This window comes from Podarcis cretensis (genome assembly GCF_951804945.1).
Source record: "Podarcis cretensis genome assembly, chromosome: 11".
NCBI classification, from domain to species: Eukaryota; Metazoa; Chordata; class Lepidosauria; order Squamata; family Lacertidae; genus Podarcis; species Podarcis cretensis.
In genome coordinates, this window is record NC_137180.1 from 56,314,502 (window position 1) to 56,338,820 (window position 24,319).

General features: G+C 48.8%; 1 protein-coding gene and 1 long non-coding RNA gene across 4 annotated transcripts in view; both read right to left on the reverse strand.

Moving 5' to 3' along the window:
• LOC307226408 overlaps positions 1-24,319 on the reverse strand; it is a 304,430-nt gene that overhangs the window by 134,632 nt on the left and 145,479 nt on the right. The window lies entirely within an intron of this gene.
• The window catches only part of CTIF (cap binding complex dependent translation initiation factor), a 192,390-nt gene that overhangs the window by 127,376 nt on the left and 40,695 nt on the right, over positions 1-24,319 (reverse strand). For all 3 annotated transcript variants that reach the window (XM_079994876.1, XM_079994875.1, XM_079994874.1), the window contains exons 2-3: positions 7,980-8,192; positions 6,402-6,485 (exon numbers count right to left, since the gene is read on the reverse strand). In XM_079994876.1, coding sequence (XP_079851002.1) covers positions 6,402-6,485; positions 7,980-8,159 — 264 coding nt within the window. In that variant the 5' untranslated portion in view covers positions 8,160-8,192. The remainder of the gene's footprint in view (positions 1-6,401; positions 6,486-7,979; positions 8,193-24,319) is intronic.

The following is a 24,319-nucleotide window of genomic DNA, read 5'->3' on the forward strand; positions in this document are numbered from 1 at the left end:
TGGATCCATTCTTCTCTGACAGATCATGGACTTAAGGGAGTTGGGCAGCAAAGCCAAACCCCAATTTTACATCATTCTCCCTGGCTCACATATCTCTAAAGCACCCCTGAAGTGTTGCAGGCGTCTCTGGTCTGCAACCAGTTCTTTATACAGTGGTACCTCGGGTTACATACGCTTCAGGTTACAGACTCTGCTAACCCAGAAATATTACCTCGGATTAAGAACTTTGCTTCAGGATGAGAACAGAAATCGTGCTCCGGCGGCGCGGCAACCACAGGAGGCCCCATTAGCTAAAGTGGTGCTTCAGGTTAAGAACAGTTTCAGGTTAAGTACGGACCTCCGGAACGAATTAAGTACTTAACCTGATGCATGCATTAACTGCTTTGAAAAAGCAGTCGAGGGGGGTTGGACTAGATGATCCTTAGGGTACCCTTCCAACACTATAATTCCAATCTCTGAGTAGAGAAGGGGCCGGGAAGGGCCACAGCTCTGTGGTAGGACACCTGTTTGGTAAGGAGAAGGTCCAACGTTCAACCCCCAGCATCCCCAGGAGAGACGTCTGCCTGAAACCCTGGTCAGCTGCTGCCAGCCAGTGCACACGATACTGAACTGGATGGTCCATGGGCTTGGTTTTGTAGAAGGCAGCTTCCCAAGTTTTGCAGTGACAGGTCGAAAGGTGCCTTGACAGAGCTCAGCCTAGGAATGTAGGATTTTATACCAAGTCAGACCATTAGTCCATCTAACCCAATACTGCCTGCACCAACTGGCAGTACCTCTCCGGGTTTAAGGCAGCAGCTTTTCCCAGCCCTACCTGGTGACACCAGGGATTGAATTTGGGGTGCTGTGTGAGGCAGAGGCCCTACCACAGAGCTATGGTATTTCCCCATGTGGCCAGAGAGATGAAACCTCGGACAGCTGCTGCCAGTCAGTGTGGACAACACTGAACCAGATGCAGCAATGCTTCAACTGTGCACCAGGCAGCTTCCTATGTTCCTGTAGCTCAGTGTCAGAGAACATGGTTTGCACACATAACATCCCAAGTCCAATGCCTGGCCGCTCCAGCTAAAAAGGATTCTCACTGCTGAGAAAAAGATCTATAGGCAGTCACTGTCAGTCGGAGTTAGCACTACTCTGGTAGAAAAGCAACTGATCTGATTCATTATATACCGTATTTTTCGCTCTATAGGACGCACTTTTCCCCCTCCAAAAATGAAGGGGAAATGTGTGTGCGTCCTATGGGGCGAATGCAGGCTTTCGCTGAAGCCTGGAGAGCGAGAGGGGTCAGTGCGCACCGACCCCTCTCGCTCTCCAGGCTTCAGGAAGACATCCGCAAGCCTTCGGAGTGCGGCGGGAGTGCCCACCGGGCTCCGAAGGCTTGCAGATATCAGCCTGCAGCCCAAAGCCCGGGGAGCGCAGCGCTGCGCACCCCAGGCTTCGGGCAGCTATCCGCAGCGCTTGCCGCCGCTCCCGGACCTGTTCTGGGGGCTGGGGTCGGGGGAAGCTGCGGCTAAAAACGAAGCTGCATGCAGCCTCTCCCAGCTGGAGAGGTTGTGCGTGGCTAAAGAGGAAGCCAAGACAGCCAGCGGGATGGATCCGGCTGGCTGTCTTGGCTTCTTTGCTTTTTGGGGCTGGGGGGGGGGATAATTTTTTTTCTTTATTTCCCCCCCCCCAAAAAAAAAAAACTAGGTGCGCCCTCTGGTCCGGTGCGCCCTATAGAGCGAAAAATACAGTATATACAGTGGTGCCTCGCAAGACGAAAAGAATCCGTTCCGCGATTCTCTTTGTCTAGCGGTTTTTTCGTCTTGCAAAGCAAGCCCATTGACGGCTTAGCGGATTAGCGCTATTAGCAGCTTTTAGCGGCTTAGCGGATCAGCTGATAAGCGGCTTAGAAAAAGGGGGGGGTGGGAAGGAAAAAAAAGTCGGAAAAACTCGCAAGATATTTCGTCTTGCGAAGCAAGCCCATAGGGAAATTCGTTTTGCGAAGCGCCTCCAAAACGGAAAACCCTTTCGTCTAGCGGGTTTTCCGTCTTGCGAGGCGTTCGTCTTGCGGGGCACCACTGTATTTCAGATCTTGTCTGGCCAAGCAACAGACTGAGGTGATGCTATCTTGAGAGAGCAAAGTTCACTGTTCCTCTTCCATCAGGGATGCTAAAATTCTTTGCAAGTTAAAACAAAACTGATCTCGGGTGAGCCCAGCTTGGGAAGGAACAGGATAAGCAGGGTTCAACAGTGCTTAAATGCAATGCACACTCAGGTGAAGCACACAAACAGAGACAGACACATGCACACACTTAGCTGGAAGGGTTGCCCACACTTAAAGTATCCAGAAGGACTGCAAAGAGGCAGTTTTGAGCTTCCATTAAAAAAAGAGTTAAGTCTCCTAAAAAATGGATTTATGAAGTAAAACTTGCAGATACCCTTCTAAGTGATTTCTGTGATGTATGAAATTCTAAATTTACACTAGTAAATTTAGAGTAGGCCCCAAGGATGGGGAACCTGTTGATGGACTACAAATCCCATGATCCCTGCCCATTAGCTATGCTGGTCAGGACTGAGGGGAGTCCACTGGTTCTCTGCCTGTGCAGTAGCTTTTGCCAACCTGGTGCCCACAGCTGTGATGTCTGAGAACACCGAGCGTTGCAGCCCCAAATATCTGGAGGGCACCAGGTTGGCAAACGCTGCTTTGAAGAGATTATAAACCCTTTCATGTGTGAACATCCCTGAAGGTTCCATAAAAACAGCCTCGATGCCATGGGGAAACACACATCAAGCAGGAATCCTGTCCATAAGCAGAACTACAGTGGTGCCTCGCAAGACGAAAATAATCCGTTCTGTGAGTCTCTTCGTCTAGCGGTTTTTTCGTCTTGCAAAGCACGGCTATTAGCGGCTTAGCGGCTATTAACGGCTTAGCGGCTTAGCGGCTATTAACGGCTTAGCGGCTTTAAGAAAAAGGAAACAAACTCGCAAGAACTCGCAAGACGTTTCGTCTTGCGAAGCAAGCCCATAGGGAAATTCGTCTTGCGAAGCGCCTCGAAAAACGGAAAACCCTTTCGTCTAGCGGGTTTTTCGTCTTGCGAGGCATTCGTCTTGCGGGGCACCACTGTACAAATACTGCAAGTCCTCCCAACGAACATTAATCTATAACACCAGTAAAAATTATTCCACTTTTCAAAGCTCTGCTTGTTCCGATAGGCAAAATGATAAGGCAGTGTGCATATGCCTTTAAACACCTTTGCCTTCATGAAGCTGGGACCATTTTAAACCATAAAGATATAGCAGAAATCTGGTGTACAGACAGTACTCAGCACATACGTTTTCGAGTTAGAATTTCTAAAACATGGAGACATTTGAGTTTAGAACATGCATGTTGTTACTGGACTCCCGCTTCCATTGGCCCCAGCCAGAATGGCTCATGAGCTGCAATGATGGGATGTGTAGTTAGGTGACGTTGGGAAGGCTACTGGCTCCCCAATCCTTGGTTTGGGGGGGGGGGGGAAATGTGACCCAGGTGGAGTATGGTGCTGGTTTTAGAAGTTAGGCATGGTATGAAAAAAGTCAAGAGAATTAGAGAAGGTTCTTTGTCTCTCTCTGCTAGACTACTAGAACTTAGGTCACCCAATGAAAATGGCTGGCAGGAGATTCAGGACAGACAAAACAAAATACAGTTGTATCTTGGTGCTCAAACGCCTTGGTTCCCACACGCTGAAAACCCGGCTGTTGGCTATTGTTTCCGGTGCACCTGCACCAATCAGAAGCTGCGCCTTGGTTTTCGAACATTTCAGAAGTCAAACGAACTTCTAGAATGGATTAAGTTTGGCGCTTTTGTTTTTGCTATTTATTTTGCGTATTTGTTTTTGAGGCATTTTCGGTTAATTTGTTTCTGTGACTGTGTGGAACCCAGTTCAGCTACTGATTGATTGTGTGACTGCGGCCAAAGTGAGCCTGAGTCCCACAGCAAACGGTGCCTCCATGTACTGCCTATTCTCCACGTGGAGCTACAATTCTCCGTGTGGTTTAACAGTCAAACCCACTTCCCAGGAAACTCTGGGAATTGTAGCCCTGTGCAGAGAACAGGGGCCTCCTAACAGCACCCATAACAAACTGTACTTGCTGCAATTCTTTTCTGGGAAGCTGTGACTGTTTAAAGTGGCATGATATTGCTTTAAATGGGTCCCTAGATTGCGTCCTTTCTTATGATCTGTTTCTCCCCTGAAGTAATCATATCTATTACTGTAGCTCTACCCTTCTCAAATAGCACTGCCTTTGTATCTAGTTTTTTCTCCCCATCTTTCCCAAACTGCAGCAGGGGAGGAGTGGGAGCACTTAACCCTTTCCCCACAGACAGTGGTCCCAGTGCAAATTGCCTTTCTCCCAATAACTGCAGCTGGAGAAAGGAGGAGTGATGATTCAGATGCAGGTTTTCAGAAGCCTGGAAAGAGTTGCTTTTCACTTCCAGCTTAAAGCAGAACAGCAGTGATTTGGGCACTGCTAAATCTTCCACATCTGGAAACACCTCTGGTTAGGGTGCTTGCCAAAAAAGCTAATGAAGTTGGAGAACTTTGCTAAACCTCAGCAAAACTAAGCAGCTCAAGTTTCTTCATTTAGTTCAGGCACCCCCAAACTCGGCCCTCCAGTTGTTTTTGGACTACAACTCTCACCATCCCTAGCTAACAGGACCAGTGGTCAGGGCTGATGGGAACTGCAGTCCCAAAACATCTGGAGGGCCGAGTTTGGGGGTGCCTGATTTTGTTGATAAGATTTATATACCCCTTGATTGCAAAAACCCTAAAAGCAGCTTACAGAGAGTTAGCTTGCAAACAAGCTAAGGTTTATGAAATACTGTTAAGAAAAGGCTGTTACGCACTGCCGCAAGGTCTTTTGTTTTGATTTCGTTAGCTTGGCTTCTGTAGCATAGTGAGTACAGGTATCAGAGTCCAACAACTTCTCATGATCTAGCAAACAGCTTCGAAAGCAAACTAAGGATAACATAGGCAACGCTGGAAGATCGCAACACAGAGGAACAAGCAGCTTTCAAAACTGGCTCCCACCATTACTATTTTTCTAGAAAAAGGGGTGCCAGAACTCGCCAGGAATGATTCTCTTATAATGGCTATGGTGCCCACCTGAGAGGTGCCGGAACTGAGTTCTGGTGAGTTGTGGCTGGGGGAAAAAAAAATCCTGCCTCCCACCCAGTTCAAATAGCAGAGCAGGGTAGTTGAAAACGAGACTTCTTCAGAAGCTATCTTCTTCCTTTTTCAGAAGGATCACCCAGAAATAAAATTTCCCAAAGTCGTACATTGCAACTGAAAATTCAGTTTAAGAGGGAAGGTTTGTGAGCAGTTATCAGCAAGAACCCCAAAGTCATGCTTCAAAATCCTTCTGGGGAACATTATTTTATGCTGCCAAGACATCTGTGTGAGTGTCTGGAGGCGGTTGGAGGATGGATGGCGGCTAACAGATTGAGGTTGAATCCTGACAAGACAGAAGTACTGTTTTTGGGGGACAGGAGGCGGGCAGGTGTGGAGGATTCCCTGGTCCTGAATGGGGTAACTGTGCCCCTGAAGGACCAGGTGCGCAGCCTGGGAGTCATTTTGGACTCACAGCTGTCCATGGAAGCACAGGTCAAATCTGTGTCCAGGGCAGCTGTTTACCAGCTCCATCTGGTACGTAGGCTGAGACCCTATCTGCCTGCGGACTGTCTCGCCAGAGTGGTGCATGCTCTGGTTATCTCCCGCTTGGACTACTGCAATGCACTCTACGTGGGGCTACCTTTGAAGGTGACTCGGAAACTACACCTAATCCAGAATGCGGCAGCTAGACTGGTGACTGGGAGCGGCCGCCGAGACCATATAACACCGGTCTTGAAAGACCTACATTGGCTCCCAGTATGTTTCCGAGCACAATTCAAAGTGTTGGTGCTGACCTTTAAAGCCCTAAACGGCCTCGGTCCAGTATACCTGAAGGAGCGTCTCCACCCCCATCATTCTGCCCGGATGCTGAGGTCCAGCGCCGAGGGCCTTCTGGCGGTTCCCTCATTGCGAGAAGCAAAGCTACAGGGAACCAGGCAGAGGGCCTTCTTGGTAGTGGCACCCGCCCTGTGGAACGCCCTTCCAGCAGATGTCAAAGTGATAAACAACTACCTGACATTCAGAAGACATCTTAAGGCAGCCCTGTTCAGGGAAGTTTTTAACGTGTGATATTTTACTGTATTTTTGGTTTTTATGTAAGCCGCCCAGAGTGGCTGGGGAGGCCCAGCCAGATGGGCGGGGTATCAATAATAAATTATTATTATTATTATTATCTCATGTCTTGGAAGTGAAACCTTGAGGCAAGGAAGAAACCCACAAAACACACAGACAGACAGACACACATTTCTCGCGGAAGGCTCCTGTTTCCCTTACCTGGTTTTGATTATGAGGTGCTACGTTCTTGCCTCGCGACGAGGAACGGTTGCCTTCTACCTGTTCATTGCAGTCAGCTGTCCACTGAAACAAAAGAGAAGGGGACAGGAAGGCGCCATGTGAAACAACTGCTTTGAGGAGGAGAACAACTTCACAAAGAACTTTGTTTGAGCTTGAAACTGGAGATTGAAGGGGAATCATTTTAAACCAGCCCTGCTGCGAGTTTATGCAGAAAGTTACTGACCCACAGAATTATTTTTTAGCCTGCCTGCCCACAGGTCAGCCACTTGTGGAATATCGACAGCCTAAAATTGATGGAGCTGCAGGGAATGGATAAAATTAAGCAAGGGGGTGGATTGGAGCCCCCTCCCCAAAAAGCTGGTTTCCCTGCTCTAGAGGCAGCGGTGGTTCGTGTTGGACGAGGACCAGGGTTCAAATCCCCACTCAGCCATGAAGCTCACTGGGTGACCCTGGGCCAGTCTAACCTACCTCACAGGGTTGTTGTTTTGGGGATTAAATGCTGAGGGGGAGAACCATGCTCACTACCTTGAGGTCCTTGGGAGAAAAAGTTGGGATATAAATGAAATAAATAATACAGCTGGAAGAGAAGTTTCATGGGGGGGGGGGGAGAGTGAGCTGTAAACCACCTTGAGAAAAAAGTGGGATGTTATTGTTGCTGTTGTTATTTGTTAAATGTGTATACCATCCTTCATCTGAAGGTAACAGGGCCGTTCACAACACAACATAAAATACAAATACAAACGAAAAGAAAGCCCAAAACAAGCCAATGACCTTCTTCCTACAAATACATTTATAAAAGGCATTTAAAGAGGAACGTTTTTGCCTGGCGCCTAAAGATGTATAATGAAGGTGCCAGGCAAACCTCCCTGAGGAGGGCATTCCACAAATGGGGAGCCCCCACAGAAAAGGCCCCGTCCTCGTGTTGCTGCCGCTCCGGAGCTCTGGCTGAAGTAACACACAAAAAGGGGCCTCAGACGATGATCGCAGGGTCTGGGTCAGTTTGTATGGGGAGAGGATATACCGTATTTCTCGCTCCATAAGACACATTTTTCCCCTCCTGAAAAGTAAGGGGAAATGTGTGTGCATCTTATGGAGCGAATGCAGGCGGGAGGCTCTGCTCAGCACTCCCTTTAAAGAGCCGTGTGGAGTGTGTGTGCGGCTCTTGGGGGCTTTTCCCCGAGGAGGGAGAAGGGCAGCTCCTTAGTCTCTTCCCCCACCTCGCAGAAAAGCCCCCAAGAGCTGCGCTCCCTTTAAAGAGCCGCGCGGAGCGTGTGTGCGACTCCTTGGGGAAAAGCCTGCAAGCGCCGCACACACGCTCCACGTGGCTCGTGAAAGGGAGCGCTGAGCAGAGCTTGGGATGCATACAGGCTCTGCTCAGCGTTCCCTTTAAATAATATTTTTTTTCTGGCATTCCCCCTCTAAAAACTAGGTGTGACTTATGGAGCGAAAAATACAGTAAATGCCATTCATCAACATCATCGCAAATGGCAGCCGATTCATTGTACTCTCCCCACTGCACCTTACAGCACCTTGTCCAAGTCGCCCACCTGTACGCACCTGCGAGACATTAGACTGCGTTTTCTCGCTCTCCCCGTCCCCTTCCGTCTTGTCCGTTAGCAAGCCTTGGACCTGATACTCCAAAACGTAGCTGTCGATGAAACGCTCCAGCTCTTCGATTTCCTGCGAACGGTTGCTCCCTGCCTCAGACGAGGCAGAAGCCGCAGAGGAATTTTCCATCACTCTGGATAGGGAGCCAAGAGCGGAAGGGGCCTAAGGGCAGGAGGGGTGGGAGAAGGAGAGAGAAGACATGGTTTTTACCTATGTGCCAATATTTGCATTTAAAAACAAAGAAGTCTGAGGAACTGCTCACTTGCACTCCTCAAAGCCTGTCAGAATTTTAAAGGACCTCCCCGCTCCTCTGCGTCAGCCTACAAATATCACAGGGCACTTATTAGACTTTTATCCAACCTTCCTCCACCCCCAAAGGAGCCTACAACACAAAGCAGCAAATACAACACAAAGTTTAGAAAAGGTAACATGTCAGTCAAATATCCTCACAGCTCAACAGCTGAGAACTGGGAGCTGCAGTTTGTTCAGGGCGGATCACTAGGACACTCCTATCCCCCCCCCATAACCAGCGTTTGAAATTCGCCAGGTACATTTTTGCACCTATTAGCCACTTGCGACCAAGTGAAGATGCCTGGGCGCTGGGATGGCACCCGATGTCTCCACCATCTGCCTGGGGATCTTTGGACCTGCACTGTTTCCACACACCAACAACACATCCTTTAGAATTTTACCTGTGATATTTCATTAAGCAGAACGAATTTCAGGAACGAAAAAACCCATATTGAAAAAATATGACGTTCCAGTCGCCCGACCCCAAAATGGCAATGAGGCATTCCATTTTGGCGATTGTAACCCGGTTGAAGGAGCCATTTGTTTCCAAAGCTGCACATAACTACGATTCCCAGAGTCTTATCTGGGAAGAAGGACTGATGGTTAAACCGGTTTAAGTCTGTGGTGCGGGTGTACCCCTTAGGCTTAGATTGGGGCGTGGAGGGAGGGATTTTCAGTGGCAACCAGGAACATAAATCTTGTGGGGGCACGCCAGACTTGGCCTGGGAGATATAATAATAATAATAATAATAATAATAATAATAATAATAATAAGTTATACCCAGCCACTCTGGGTGGCTTCCAACAAAACACTAAAATACAATAACCTATTACAAATTAAAAGCTTCCCTAAACAGGGCTGCCTTCAGATGTCTTATAAAAGTCTGGTAGTTATTTTTCTCTTTGACAACTGGTGGGAGGGCGTTCCACAGGGCGGGTGCCACTACCGAGAAGGCCCTCTGCCTGCTTCCCTGTAACCTCACTTCTCGCAGGGAGGAAACTGCCAGAAGGCCCTTGGCGCTGGACCTCAGTGTCCGGGCAGAACGATGGAGGTGGAGATGCTCCTTCAGGTATACTGGATCGAGGCCGTTTAGGACTTTAAAGGTCAGCACCAACACTTTGAATTGTGCTCGGAAATGTCCTGGGAGCCAGTATAGGTTTTTCAAGACCGGTGTTATATGGTCTCGGCGGCCTCTCCCAGTCACCAGTCTAGCTGCCGCATTCTGGATTAGTTGTAGTTTCCGGGTCACCTTCAAAGGTAGCCCCACGTAGAGCGCATTGCAGTAGTTCAAGTGGGAGAAAACTAGAGCATGCACCACTCTGGCAAGACTGTCTGCAGGCAGGTAGGGTCTCAGCCTGCGTACCAGATGGAGTTGGTAGACAGCTGCCCTGCATACAGAATTGACCTGTGCCTCCATGGACAGCTGTGAGTCCAGAATGACTCCCAGGCTGCGCACCTGGTCCTTCAGGGGCACAGTTACCCCATTCAGGACCAGGGAATCCTCCACACCCGCCCGCCTCCTGTCCCCCCAAAACAGTACTTCTGTCTTGTCAGGATTCAACCTCAATCTGTTAGCCGCCATCCATCCTCCAACCGCCTCCAGACACTCACATATATCTCTATATCATCCAGGACCGGTCGTGAAACCGCTGCGCTCCTGCCAGCGGCGCAACTTCATCCAGGGGTGCTGCTGGCAGAGGGGTCGGAACATGGCGGTTTCACCAGTGATATGCTGCTGAGTGAAAGCAACATCACAGTCTGTCCTCATATAGCGCAGAGGGAGAAAAAAGCTACAGATGGGGTAGGCTTCTTCTACACCACAGCTGAGTGAAGCCTGATGCTGCTGAGGAATTGGGGTCGCTCAGCTGGGGTGGGGGGAGCCCTTCCACCCCCAATGTGAGCAGTGGCCTACGCCGGCTGCATTGGCCCTAGCCTGCGAGGCACTGGAGAGAAAGGGCCCCAGCTCTGGCGGTGAGCTCTGCGATGGCTTCACCCTGCGTCTAACCTGCTAAAGCCAACACAGCTTGTTTCAACAACAACAACAACAACAACAACATAGTCATACCTCGGGATAAATGTGCTTCAGGTTGACCGTTTTCAGGTTACGCTCTGCGGCGACCCGGATGTAATGGACCGCAGTACTTCTGGGTTTCGCGGCTCGTGCATGCGCAGATGCTCAAAATGACGTCATGCGCATGTGCAGTAGCGTCGAATCGCGACCCACGTAGACGCGGGTTATGCTCTACTTAGGATGCGAACGGGGCTCTGCAATGGATCCTGTTCGCATCCAGAGGTACCACTGTAATAAGTGGTACCTCAGGTTAAGTACTTAATTCGTTCTGGAGGTCCGTACTTAACCTGAAACTGTTCTTAACCAGAAGCACCACTTTAGCTAAAGGGGCCTCCTGCTGCTGCCGCACCGCCGGAGCACAATTTCTGTTCTTATCCTGAAGCAAAGTTCTTAACCTGAGGCACTATTTCTGGGTTAGCAGAGTCTGTAACCTGAAGCGTATGTAACCTGAAGTGTATGTAACCCGAGGTACCACTGTAGTAGTAGTTTTATTTATTTATTTATTTATTCATTCATACCCTGCCCATCTTGCTGGGTTTTCCCCAGCCACTCTGGGCAGCTCCCAACAGAAAATTAAAAGCACAATAAAATGTCAAACGTTAAAACTTCCCTAAACAGGGCTGCCTTCAGATGTTTTCTAAAAGTCAGATAGTTGTTTATTTCCTTGACTTCTGGTGGGAGGCCGTTCCACAGGGCGGGCGCCACTACCGAGAAGGCCCTCTGCCTGGCTCCCTGCAACCTCACTTCTCGCAGGGAGGGATCCGCCAGAAGACCCTTGGAGCTGGACCTCAGTGTCCAGGCTGAACGAAGTGGGTGGAGACGCTCCTTCAGGTATACAGGGCCAAGGCCATTTAGGGCTTTAAAGGTCAACAGCAACACTTTGAATTGTGCTCGGAAACGGTCTATCGCGGTATATTCTTCAAACCATGATGTCTAGCTGGTGATGCGCTGCGATGCTGAAAATCTAACATCGCCCAGCCCTGCGCCAGACACACATGAAAGAATTAAAATAGCACGGGATTTCCTCTTTCGTACACCTTCACCACCCTTGAGGGGGGGTTCTAAGAAGCAAGCCATTATTAGCTCCTTCCAATCTGTGCGAGCATGTGCTTTGAGCCCTGTGGCAAGCCAAAGATGGCCGAACAAGAGTCCCAATTACCAAGGTCAGCTAACAATGGGAAATCAAAAGGCTCAGCACCGGGCGAGGCAAAGAAAAGAGGCAACGGTGGGGGACACATTTAGCTCTTTGAGCTCAGGAAGCCAAGAGATTCTTCCGAGCTCCGCTCTGCAGTGTTGCAGAAAGAAGCGAAGCTGCCACAAAAGGTTTTGCTTCAACCTCCACATGAAAGCACAGCCCATTGTAGTCCCTCCTGCACCACGACAATGGAGAGAAGCCGTTAAAGGCCGCCACTCACCAGGGCTCTTATTGCAGAACTGACAGATGGACAATGCCAAGCCAGGCGTGACATATGGGAACATGAATAAACACGGCACAGGGGGTGACGGAAGAGTAAATAATTAACTGGTTCTTAGAGGATAGCGGGACAGAATGAACTGCTGACTCCAGAGTCGAGATTGCAAATGGTCCGGATTCGGGTTTTGGCTCATTAGCCCCCTTAAAAAAAATATTAAAAATGCTAATAACTGGGGATAACTCCGCATACCTGCTGCAAATACATGCAAGCTATCCATCTCTCGGTAGGACAGCATCAGTTCTCTGGAACTCACCGCCTATTGACGATTAGGCAGGTGCCTTCATTGTACTGCTTTCAATGCCCGCTAAAACTTTCCCCTCAAGACAAGGCTACCCAGACATGTAAATTTATTATGTACCATTGTGAGGGGTGTTGTTGTTTTAATCTGCAAGTTTGTTAGCTGTTTATTAGGTCTGCCACTTCTAATTGCTACTTTAAGCATTTTGCACCATTTCATGAAAAGCGCTGATTTTTTAAAATAATAATAATAATAATAATAATTTATTATTTGTACCCCGCCCATCTGGCTGGGTCTCCCCAGCCACTCTGGGCGGCTTCCATAAAAACCAAAAATACACTAAAATATCACAGATTAAAAACTTCCCTGAACAGGGCTTAAAATGATGAAGTGGTGTTCAAATCATGCTAAATGTAAGTACAGTGGTACCTCAGGTTACATACGCTTCAGGTTACAGACTCCACTAACCCAGAAATATTGCTTCAGGTTAAGAACTTTGCTTCAGGATGAGAAGAGAAATCGTGCTCCGGCAGCACGGCAGCAGCAGGAGGCCCCATTAGCTAAAGTGGTGCTTCAGGTTAAGAACAGTTTCAGGTTAAGCACGGACCTCCGGAACGAATTAAGTACTTAACCTGAGGTACCACTTTAGCGAATGGGACCTCCCGCTGCCGCTGCCGTACCATTTCTGTTCTCATCCTGAAGCAAAGTTCTTAACCCGAGGTACTATTTCTGGGTTAGTGCAGTCTGTAACCTGAAGCGTCTGTAACCCAAGGTACCACTGCAAATGTACCGTAAATTTCGCTCCATAACACGCAGATTTTTCCTCCTAGAAAGTAAGGGGAAATGTCTGTGCGTGTTATGGAGCGAATGCCTACAGATGGCGGGGGAATCTGCTGCAGTTGTGAGCAGTCCGTGGCTCGCTTTGAAACAGCAAAGCGGGTGTAAGCGGCTCCTGTCAGCGAGCCGAGCTGGGGAGGAGGGAGAGAAGCAGAGCGGGCTTGGCTGCTTTAAAACAACCCCGTGCTCTCTGTCCCTGCCTGCAGTTTTTTGCTGTCCGATTTTGGATTAGCCACTGTAGGGGCTGTGTGTGTGTGTGTGTGTGTGTGCTTGAGCTATTGTTCTCCTCCTCCTGCTTCCCGTTCACTCTCCCTGCCCTCTCCCTCCGACTTTAGAATTGACACTCTGTGTGTCTGTGTGTGTGAGAGAGGGCTCCTTCTCCTCCTCCTGCTTCCCGTTCACTCTCCCTGCCCTCTCCCTCCGACTTTAGAATTGACACTCTGTGTGTCTGTGTGTGTGTGAGAGAGGGCTCCTTCTCCTCCTCCTGCTTCCCGTTCACTCTCCCTGCCCTCTCCCTCTGACATTAGAATTGACACTCTGTGTGTGAGAGAGAGGGCTCCTTCTCCTCCTCCTGCTTCCCATTGACTCTCCCTGCCCTCTCCCTCCGACTTTAGAATTGACACTCTGTGTGTCTGTGTGTGTGAGAGAGGGCTCCTTCTCCTCCTCCTGCTTCCCGTTCACTCTCCCTGCCCTCTCCCTCCGACTTTAGAATTGACAATCTGCGTGTCTGTGTGTGTGAGAGAGAGGGCTCCTTCTCCTCCTCCTGCTTCCCGTTCACTCTCCCTGCCCTCTCCCTCCGACTTTAGAATTGACACTCTGTGTGTCTGTGTGTGTGTGAGAGAGGGCTCCTTCTCCTCCTCCTGCTTCCCGTTCACTCTCCCTGCCCTCTCCCTCCCTGCCCTCTGCCTCCGACTTTAGAATTGACACTCTGTGTGTCTGTGTGTGTGAGAGAGGGCTCCTTCTCCTCCTCCTGCTTCCCGTTCACTCTCCCTGCCCTCTCCCTCCGACTTTAGAATTGACACTCTGTGTGTCTGTGTGTGTGTGAGAGAGGGCTCCTTCTCCTCTTGCTTCCCGTTCACTCCCCCAGCGCCCCTGCGACTTCCAGCGCCCTGCGACTTTAGGGCCAGTTCTCTCTCTGCGTGTGTGTGTGTTTTGACCTCACTGCGCTTGTTGGGGGAGAGTGTTGGTCGCAATTTTTCTTGATTTGTCTCAGAGTGGTTACTATCATGGTTTCCTTGCCGGGGAGGAGGGAGAGACGCAGAGCCTGCTTGTTCTAAAGGAGCAAAGCTGGAGAGGAGCCTCTCCTGCATTATCAGCAGCATCCTTCTCCACACACCCCACGTGTGCTCCTTGTCCCTTGAGTTCTTTTCCTTCCCTCCCCACTTAAAACGTGGTTACAAAGCACGGATCCACATGGATCCTCAGGATTTTTGCACTAGGTCACCCCAAATTCACCATCAGATCACATAGCATATCCATGGCTACAGCCTGCACCAAAAAACACACGCACCCACTGTTTCATGGGGCCGCAATGGCGCAAAAACGTGGTTACAAAGCATGGATCCACATGGATCCTCAGGATTTTTGCATTGGGCTACCCCAAACTCACCGTCAGATCACATGTCTGTGGCCACAGCATGAACCACAAAAATCATACACCCACTGTTTCGTTTAGAATATTTTTTTCTTGTTTTCCTCCTCTAAAAACTACGTGCGTGTTATGGTCAGGTGCGTGTTATAGAGCGAAAAATACGGTATGTTCTGAACATAAAGGTAAAGGTAAAGGTACCCCTGACCATTAGGTCCAGTCGTGGCCGACTCTGGGGTTGTGGCGCTCATCTCACTTTATTGGCCAAGGGAGCTGGCGTACAGCTTCCAGGTCATGAGGCCAGCATAACTAAGCCGCTTCTGGCGAACCAGAGCAGCGCACGGAAACGCCGTTTACCTTCCCGCCGGAGCCTATTTATCTACTTGCACTTTGATGTGCTTTCGAACTGCTAGATTGGCAGGAGCAGGGACCGAGCAACGGGAGCTCACCCCATTGCGGGGATTCGAACCACCAACCTTCTGATCGGCAAGTCCTAGGCTCTGTGGTTTAATCCAGGGCGCCACCTGCGTCCCTTATGTTCTGAACATAAAGGCGGTCAAAATCATTGTACAAGGCAAAATGGCCCTCCTAGCCCAGCCGGCACCCTGAGTCCAGGGACCAATCTGGTGTCCGCAAGCACAGAATAAATGGCAACAGAACCACTGTGTTTTGTGTCCAGCATCTGATAGTCCTGGGATAGGGAACCTATGGACCAGCGTTCGAAATTAGCCAGGCGCTAGGCGCATTTTGCAACTGAGGACTGTCAGAATGCAAGCTCTTTGAGAAGTCTTGTTGCTGTGTGTGGCAACTGAGAGAATACAGTAAAAGAATAAAATTGCAAGACTTTGCACCCATAACCTAGATTCCGGGAGCCATGTGGCCAATAGATTTTCTATCCTAGTTTCTAACACTGCTGTAGGCCTCCCATCGCACCAGATCATTGGCCATGCTGGCTGGGATGGAGTTGAGAGTCGAGGTAATTGTTGTTGTTTAGTCGTGTCCGACTCTTCGTGACCCCATGGACCAGAGCACGCCAGGCCCTCCTGTCTTCCACTGCCTCTCGCAGTTTGGTCAAACTCATGCTGGTAGCGTCGAGAGCACTATCCCACCATCTTGTCCTCTGTCGTCCCCTTCTCCTTGGCCCTCCATCTTTCCCAACATCAGGGTCTTTTCCAGGGAGTCTTCTCTTCCCATGAGGTGGCCAAAGTCTTGGAGCCTCAGCTTCACGATCTAGCCTTCCAGTGAGCACTCAGGGCTGATTTCCTTCAGAATGGAGAGGTTTGATCTTCTTGCAGTCCATGGGACTCTCAAGAGTCTCCTCCAGCACCATAATTCAAAAGCATCAATTCTTCGGCGATCAGCCTCCTTTATGGTCCAGCTCTCACTTCCATACAAATCCCTGCTCAGCCAGGAAACTCACTGGGCGACCTTGGGCCAGACACTGCTTCTTGGCCTGCCCTACCTCACAGGGATATTATTGTGAGAAAGTGGAGAGATGGAGAGATGTATGGACACCACACCTTGAAGTCCTTTGAGCAAAGGTGAGCTGTTAAAAGAGTTATGGCCCTTCCAAGGGATCCTTGATTTATAATGTAAATATGTTGGTTGAAAGAAAGCAGAGTTTGGGTCCCTGCTCAATAACCAGCTTGTCACCTGTCAACTGCTGCTCTTTAAACTGATCTGTGTTTTCTGCAAGCTCATGAATGTAGCCTGAAAGTTGACTTGCATACTTGAGGAGAGACTCCTGCCTGAAACCCTGGAAAGCTGCTGCCAGTCTGAGTTGACAACATGGAGGTAGATGGACCAGTGGCCTGACTCTGTCTAAGGCAACTTCCTAAGTCCCTCTACGGCAGGGGTCAGCAAACTTTTTCAGCAGGGGGCCGGTCCACTGTCCCTCAGACCTTGTGGGGGGCCAGACTATATTTTGGAAAAAAATATATGAATGAATTCCTATGCCCCACAAATAGACCCTGAGATGCATTTTAAATAAAAGCACACATTCTACTCATGTAAAAACACCAGGCAGGTCCCACAAATAACCCAGAGATGCATTTTAAATAAAAAGGACACATTCTACTCATGTAAAAACACACTGATTCCCGGGCCGTCCATGGGCCGGATTTAGAAGTCGATTGGGCCGGATCCGGCCCCCGGGCCTTAGTTTGCTTACCCATGCTCTATGGAGACTCGAAGAAAACCTTTTAAAGTAGGTTGTCTTCCGTTTACGAAATCTGAATTCGGGAAAGGCTGGTTGAAGGCTTCTCTGCCAACACACAGAGCTGCCCATTTTTCAGAATTCTCTCTTGACCACAGTTAGAAATTGGCAGGACCAGATCTGGCCATGGAAGATCTTGCTGCAGCGCATAGGAACCCGGGCGGAGGCATACACAGGTAAGATGCAATCAAAGCAGAAAATGAGAAGAGCATCTCTCTCTTTCTAAAGCGCTTCTGCTCAGGGGGATCAATAACAGCTGGCGCTAACCTTTGAATAGCTGAACTGCGTGGAAAGGAGTTTCCCAGTTAACTTTTAATCCCCTGAAAAACACAGGTTTTTAAAGGGAAAAAGCTGGCAGGCCTTTAAAATATACAGTGGTACCTCTGGTTGTGAACGGGATCCGTTCCGGAGGCCCATTCGCAACATGAGCAGAATGCAACCCACGTCTGAACGTGCGCAGGTCGCGATTCGCCGCTTCTGTGCATGGCGTCATTTTGCGCGTCTGCGCAAGCGAGAGCGGCGAAACCCGGAAGTAACCCTTTCCGGTACTTCCAGGTCTCCCCGGGACGCAACCTGAAAACGTTCAACCTGAAGCAAACGTAACAAGAGGTATAACTGTACTGTTATGTGCAGGAACCATTCTAATCACTAAAACGTATCTCAGTCTTGCATCAGCTCCATTTGTTCCCCAAAACACACTGCAGATTTAATGCAGCAGCCAGGGGCAAACTACGAGGTAAGATGCTTCTGTGTGAGCGAATGCCATTCGCCTGCATCTGGTGTGGAACAGAGTAGAAGAACAGCAGCTCAGAGTCCATCTTTAATCCAGGAAGTGAGGAAAACAAGTTGTGCCGCTTCCTGCTAGCCCGCGCAAATGATTTCAGTTTCGAATGTATATCCCAGCATTCTTGTAAGAAGACAATGCAAGGAGGCTTGCCCCCATTATTTACTAAAGCTGCCAGTAATTCAGTGTTTCTCAAACCTGAGTCTCCAGCCATTGTTGGACTACAACTCCCATCACCCCTGACCACTGGTCCTGCTAGCTAGGGATGATGGGAGTTGTAGTCCCACAATGTTTGAGGAAACCGTGCAAACTGAACCAGGTAGGGCTGGAAGTTACTCCTGCCTGGAATTCGGATGACACTGAGCTACAGAGACCAATGGTCTGACTCAGTATCAAGACCAATGTTTGAAATTAGCCAGGCACATTTTGCACCTGACTATCTGCCACGCAACCAAGTGAAGATGCCTGGCTGCCAGGAAGTCTTCACCATCTGGAGCTACTTGCCATGAGCTCATTGGATCTTGACTGTTTTCACACACTAATATCACATCCTGTAGAATTCTATCAGTTATATTTTAGCTGCACCATCAGAATGAATTTCAGGAACCAAAATGCTTCTTTCTGTGTATACTGGGCAGGAACAGTGAACAACCTTATACAGTGGTACCTCAGGTTAAGTACTTAATTCATTCCGGAGGTCCATTCTTAACCAGAAACTGTTCTTAACCTGAAGCACCACTTTAGCTAATGGGGCCTCCTCCTCCTCCTGCTGCTGCTGCTGCTGCTGGATTTCTGTTCTCATCCTGAAGCAAAGTTCTTAACCCGAGGTACTATTTCTGAGTTAGTGGAATCTGTAACCTGAAGCGTATGTAACCTGAAGCATATGTAACCCGAGGTACCACGCTACAGTGGTACCTCAGTTTAAGAACAGCCCCGTTTACGAACTATTCCGTTTATGAACTCTGCAAAACCAGAAGTAGTGTCCCGGTTTGTGAACTTTACCTTGGTCTAAGAATGGAATCTGAACGATGAAAGGGCACCAGCGGTGGGAGGCCTCATTAGGGAAAGTGCGCCTCGGTTTATGAATGGTTTTGGTTAAAGAATGGACTTCCAGAACTGGTTAAGTTCCTAAACTGAGGTACCACTGTAGTTAATTATTGTAGCTTGTCTTCACTTACTCCCCCCCCCCCACCCTGCTCACAGCTGTGAAGAATATTCCTGTGTTATGGTCCATGTCACCATTAAGAAAAAGAGGTAGAAATAGGCCAACAGGGAACTGTCTCTGGATCAAGTGACTTTTCTTCTTTAAAGTTCTCAAAGCTCTTGACCTAGCTCAAGGTTGTCATCTGAGATAGCCAGATGTTTTAACTGAGAATCAACCACAGTCAGACTATCATTTGAAAAACGAAACTTTAGAGCCATCTTGTCCCAAAATGTCAACTAGACATTCCGTTTTGGCAACTGTAACCTTTGGATTAAGGAGCCAATTGGCGTCTAGCTGATATAAAGGTAAAGGGACCCCTGACCATTAGGTCCAGTCGTGACCGACTCTGGGGTTGCGGCGCTCATCTCCCCTTATTGGCCGAGGGAGCCAGTGTACAGCTTCAGGGTCATGTGGCCAGCATGACTAAGCTGCTTCTGGCGAACAAGAGCAGCACACGGAAACGCCATTTACATTCCCGCCAGAGCGGTACCTATTTATCTACTTGCACTTTGACGTGCTTTCGAACTGCTAGGTTGGCAGGAGCAGGGACCGAGCAACGGGAGTTCACCCCGTCGCGGGGATTCAAACTGCCGACCTTCTGATCGGCAAGTCCTAGGCTCTGTGGTTTAACAGAGGCAAATTTTAAAAAATGCTGTATAAAGCCACTTCCGGCCTGCCCAGGAAGTAGGGTTGCGGGCTTCACGCCCCCCCCACGTCAGCCCCCGCGAGAACAGGGGAATCCCGGCCGGGTCTGCCCTATTTAGGGCCGGCGCAGAGGGGGCTCGCCCTCTTTTCGCCGGCTAGCCCTCACGTTTTCCCACCCTCCCTCCCTTTAGGTATGCTTTAGGTAGGTCTTTGACTTTGCTATGGACTTTGGTCTGTCGCTGCAAGGGGCATGGTATGAATTTTTCCCAATTGGCAATTTGTAGCCTTTTGGTTTTTCGCCTACCTCGTAGCAACTCGTCACAACTTTTCGGCGTTGGCGGTAGGCATTGGTAAGAAGGGGTTAAGAGGATGTGGGGGGGGGGAGGAACGCCATCACCTCCCGCCCAGTGAGCGAAGGGTGGTCCGTTAAAGGACTCCGGGGGGCGTGGCCCTGTCCGAAGCCTATGGAGGTGTGGGCCAAAGGCACGCCCCAGAGCGGTGACCCGGGGGAGCTCCTAGTCGACGTGCCTTGGCAGGAGACTCCCCCGATAAAGTGTTAACCCTTCCCCGTGTCTCCAGCAAATGGGCTGGAGCCGGATAGTCTATAGGACCAATGCCTAAGCCAATTCCTCTCATTCCTGAATTCAATAAAGTTGTGGCCTAATTCACCCAATTAACCTTAATTATGGTGTCTCGTGTCTTTATTTATCCTGGTGGGGGGCGGGAACTCGCCACGCAAACACCAACAACTGGGAAACACTGGCCTGTGAGTGCTCCAGTTGGAGAACAGCCTTTACCAAAGGTGTCATGGGCTTTGAAGACACTCAAACTCAGGATGCAAGGGAGAAATGTGCTAAGAGGAAGGCATGCTTGGCAAATCCACACCGTGATCAACTCCCTCCTGGAAACCAATGTCCCCACTGTGGAAGGACGTGTGGGTCCAGAATTGACCTACACAGTCACTTATGGACTCATTGTTAAAACTGTGTTTATGGAAGACAATCTTACGCGGCTACGAGTGATCACAGAAGAAGAAGATTTTGCTAGTATTCCAGAAGCACAGAAGCAGCACAAGACCTGGGCTGGTTCTCAGGCAGGCCCTGAGGTTTGTGTGTGTGGGACTCGGAAAGTGAATGGCCTCCTGTCGGCCATATTGGAAAATGGCGTCTATCTCCATCAGGCAGGGGAGCCATTTTGACATGTACCCCAACCAGGAGGAGGCAGGAAAAATGGATAATAAAGAAAAACCGAGAATGTGAAGGGCACAAGAGGTCAAGGGCTTGCTGAGACCATGAGATAATCCCTATTAGGAGAAGGGGAGAGGACAACATATGGGAATTTAGAAAAGCCGTAGGGTCATGGCAAAATACGGCCAATGAAAGTGGGGATGGGGGTGGGATATACATGATTTGATGAAATACTTTTCTCTCTCCCCTTATCAGAATTTAGACTGTAAGCATATTTGAAGCGAAGTCTGCTCTTTTTAAATTTTATTTTATGTACAGTCCTTTCAACAGAAGACTTTACATCCAAAATAAACCAGAACACAAGCAAAAACATGGCTCACATATTTTCATTTGTACCAAATTCTTCTCAAATTCCCTTGTTTTTCTATTCTTTAATGTTAGCCTTCTTTTAACTCCTTGTTCTTAGCCTCTTAAATCACCTAGGCATCCTTAACAATTTTCCAAGTATTGCCCTATCCCTCCCTCCCTCCCCCCCCCCCCAATCCACTGCTTCCCTTCACCAAAAGTCTGCTCTTTTTTATGTCTCTCTGAAAGTACCCTACACACCGGTGTAATACTGATATTCATATTATCATGTCACCCTAGTACCCGTTCATATATCCAAAATGCTGGCTGCCAAAACAGATGCAACACAGGACAAAATTAGGAGGAACTTTAGTAGGCAATCTGAATGAATTAATGAATATGTTACATATGGTGACAACAGACTATTAGCAGGAACAAACAAACAAACACACACACACACACACATTCTAAGATGGAATGGTTAATTAAAATATGGCATGTCACCAAACTGAAGAGACTGGCAATGTGTGCTGTTGCTTTTTTTTAATGTAGAGAATAGTTTCTTAATAATATTGTCATTTTGGTATTAGATGGCAGAAAACTGACGGAGCTGGAGGTATCTTTTACACTGAAAACACTGCCTTTGTTGTGTAATGCCTCTGCATATTTTATAAGTGCTTGTTTGTATTTTAGCACTATTGCATGAATTTGCTCACATCGAACAGCCTGTTTGCATTTGCTTTTACAGTCATACCTCGTGTTACGTCCACTTCATGTTACGCTTTTAAGTTACATCCCACGGCGACCTGGAAGTACCGGAAAGGGTTATTTTCGGGTTTCGCCGCTCGTGCATGCGCAGCGAATCACAACCCGCACGTGCGCAGACGCGTCGCTGTGGGTTGTGTTCCTTTCATGTTGCAAATGTGCCTCCGGAACGGATCCCGTTCGCAACCAGAGGTACCACTGTTCTATGCAAAAAATATTCCATATAAAGAAAGTAATGGGAATTTCCAGACCTGTCCCCCAGTGTTTTTATTTTTTAAAAGAAAAATGATGAGAGGTAATGAGGTTCAATTTTGATTGCAGCCGTGGCACAGAGAAGGGTGGAAGTTGGGGCCATGGCGTCGATAAGAATTTTTCCAGGGTGGTCTGGGTTCAAAGTAAAACAATGGAACAGTTGGATTGGATCCTGAACGCCTTGGTACTTGGACGTTTTGGCTCCCGAACGCCGCAAACCCAGAAGTGTTTCAGTTTTCAAACGTTTTTTGGAACCCAAAGGTCTGACGGGGCTTCAAATTGGCTGCAGGACCTTCCTGCAGCCAATCAGAAGCCACGCTTTGGTTTCCAAACATTTTGGAAGTTGAATGGACTTCCAGAACGGATTCATTTTGACTTCCGAGGTATGACTGAACAGTGGTACCTCAGGTTAAGTACTTAATTCGTTCCGGAGGTCCGTACTTAAGCTGAAACTGTTCTTAACCTGAAGCACCACTTTAGCTAATGGGGTCTCCTGCTGCTGCCGCATCGCCGGAGCCCAATTTCTGTTCTCATCCTGAAGCAAAGTTCTTAACCTGAAGCACTATTTCTGGGTTAGCGGAGTCTGTAACCTGAAGCGTATGTAACCTGAGGTACCACTGTATGGGGATTATGGTTCATGGAGGGGCACCTGCCCTCTTAGCCTCCCCTCTGTCAATGCCCATGGGTAGGGAATTTAACCCCTTCCAAACCTACTATTAGACCTGCTTGGGAGAGCAAACATAATACACACACCTGCCTTTTCCCCCTGTGCAGTTAAGAGCTGCTCCTGGGAGGAAAGATGACAAAAATAAGGGAAAATGTGTGTGTTGGGTGGCTGGGGGGGATGGTTAAGTTCCCCTCCCCCATATGGTGGCTTTGATTTTTTTTAAAAAAATCAGAGCCTTTCACTGCTTTTAAGTTAAAAAACAAAACAAAATAAGAGTAGGGAAGGATTGATCATAGATCTCCAGTGTGACGTCTGTTTTGGCCCCAAGTGATAGTGTTTGCCTCAGCTAATATCAGCATTTTGCCAGTAAAAGTAATGAGATGAAAGCGACTGCACTTGACAGTGTCATCTAGCTGACTGAGCAAAAGAAAATGGAGAGGGAGGGAGGGGAAAAACAGACTGGGGTGGGGGATGTCTTTCCAAATCCAGCTGGCAAAATGCTTAGTGCTGCAAACTGGTTCAACTGCAACGCAGTCCCTCATTATAGGTAAGGTGAGGGTAAAGGGACCCCTGACCGTTAGGTCCAGTCGTGACCGACTCTGGGGTTGCGGCGCTCATCTCGCTTTATTGGCTGAGGGAGCCGGTGTACAGCTTCCGGGTCATGTGGCCAGCATGACTAAGCCGCTTCTGGCGAACCAGAGCAGCGCACGGAAACGCCGTTTACCTTCCCGCCAGAGCGGTACCTATTTATCTACTTGCACTCTGACGTGCTTTCGAACTGCTAGGTTGGCAGGAGCAGGGACTGAGCAACGGGAGATCACCCCGTCGCGGGGATTCGAACCGCCGACCTTCTGATCGGCAAGTCCTAGGCTCTGTGGTTTAACCCACAGAGCCACCCGCGTCATTATAGGTATGGTTCTACTTAGTCCTTGAACTCTTTCCCACAACACCGCTCAGAGACCATAGACCTTTCTCCCCAAGCTGTAGCCCCAAGGGTTAGCCCCGTCCAACTCTACAATTCAATGCTTCAGGAGAAGAGTGACCGCTCTGCATACAGGAGGACCTAAATTTAACCTCTGCCATCTCCAGTAGAAAGGATTTGAGAGGATAGGAAATATTTCTATCAAAGGTCTGTCAGAAATACTGCCAGCTACCGTTGGTGGTACCAGACTTGATCAACAGTTTGTCCAATACAGAAAAGGGTGAACAAAATGATCAATACAAGTTGTTAAGAACTGCAGGTGGGGAGAGCGTTGTTACGTCCAGGCTATGCAGGTGGTCTTCCCCCTGGCATCTGGCTGGCCTCGGTGAGAATTGAGCGCTGGATGGTACATGACCCCAGTTAAACTTGCCAAAATATACCATTTGTCTGATAATAAATGTTGGAAATGTAAAGAACATGAAGGAACATTCTTTCACCTCTGGTGGACCTGCCCTAGAGTGAAGGCCTTCTGGGAAATGATATACAATGAGTTGAAAAAGGTATTTAAGTATACCTTCACTAAGAAACCAGAGGCCTTCATTCTGGGCATTGTCGGCCAGAAGGTGTTAAAGAAGGACCGAACATTTTTTATGTATGCAACAACAGCAGCAAGGATACTCATCGCTAAGAGCTGGAAAACTCAAGATCTACCCACACTGGAAGAGTGGCAGATGCAGCTGATGGACTATATGCAACTGGCCGAGATGACTGGTAGAATTCGAGACCTGGGAGAAGAGAGGGT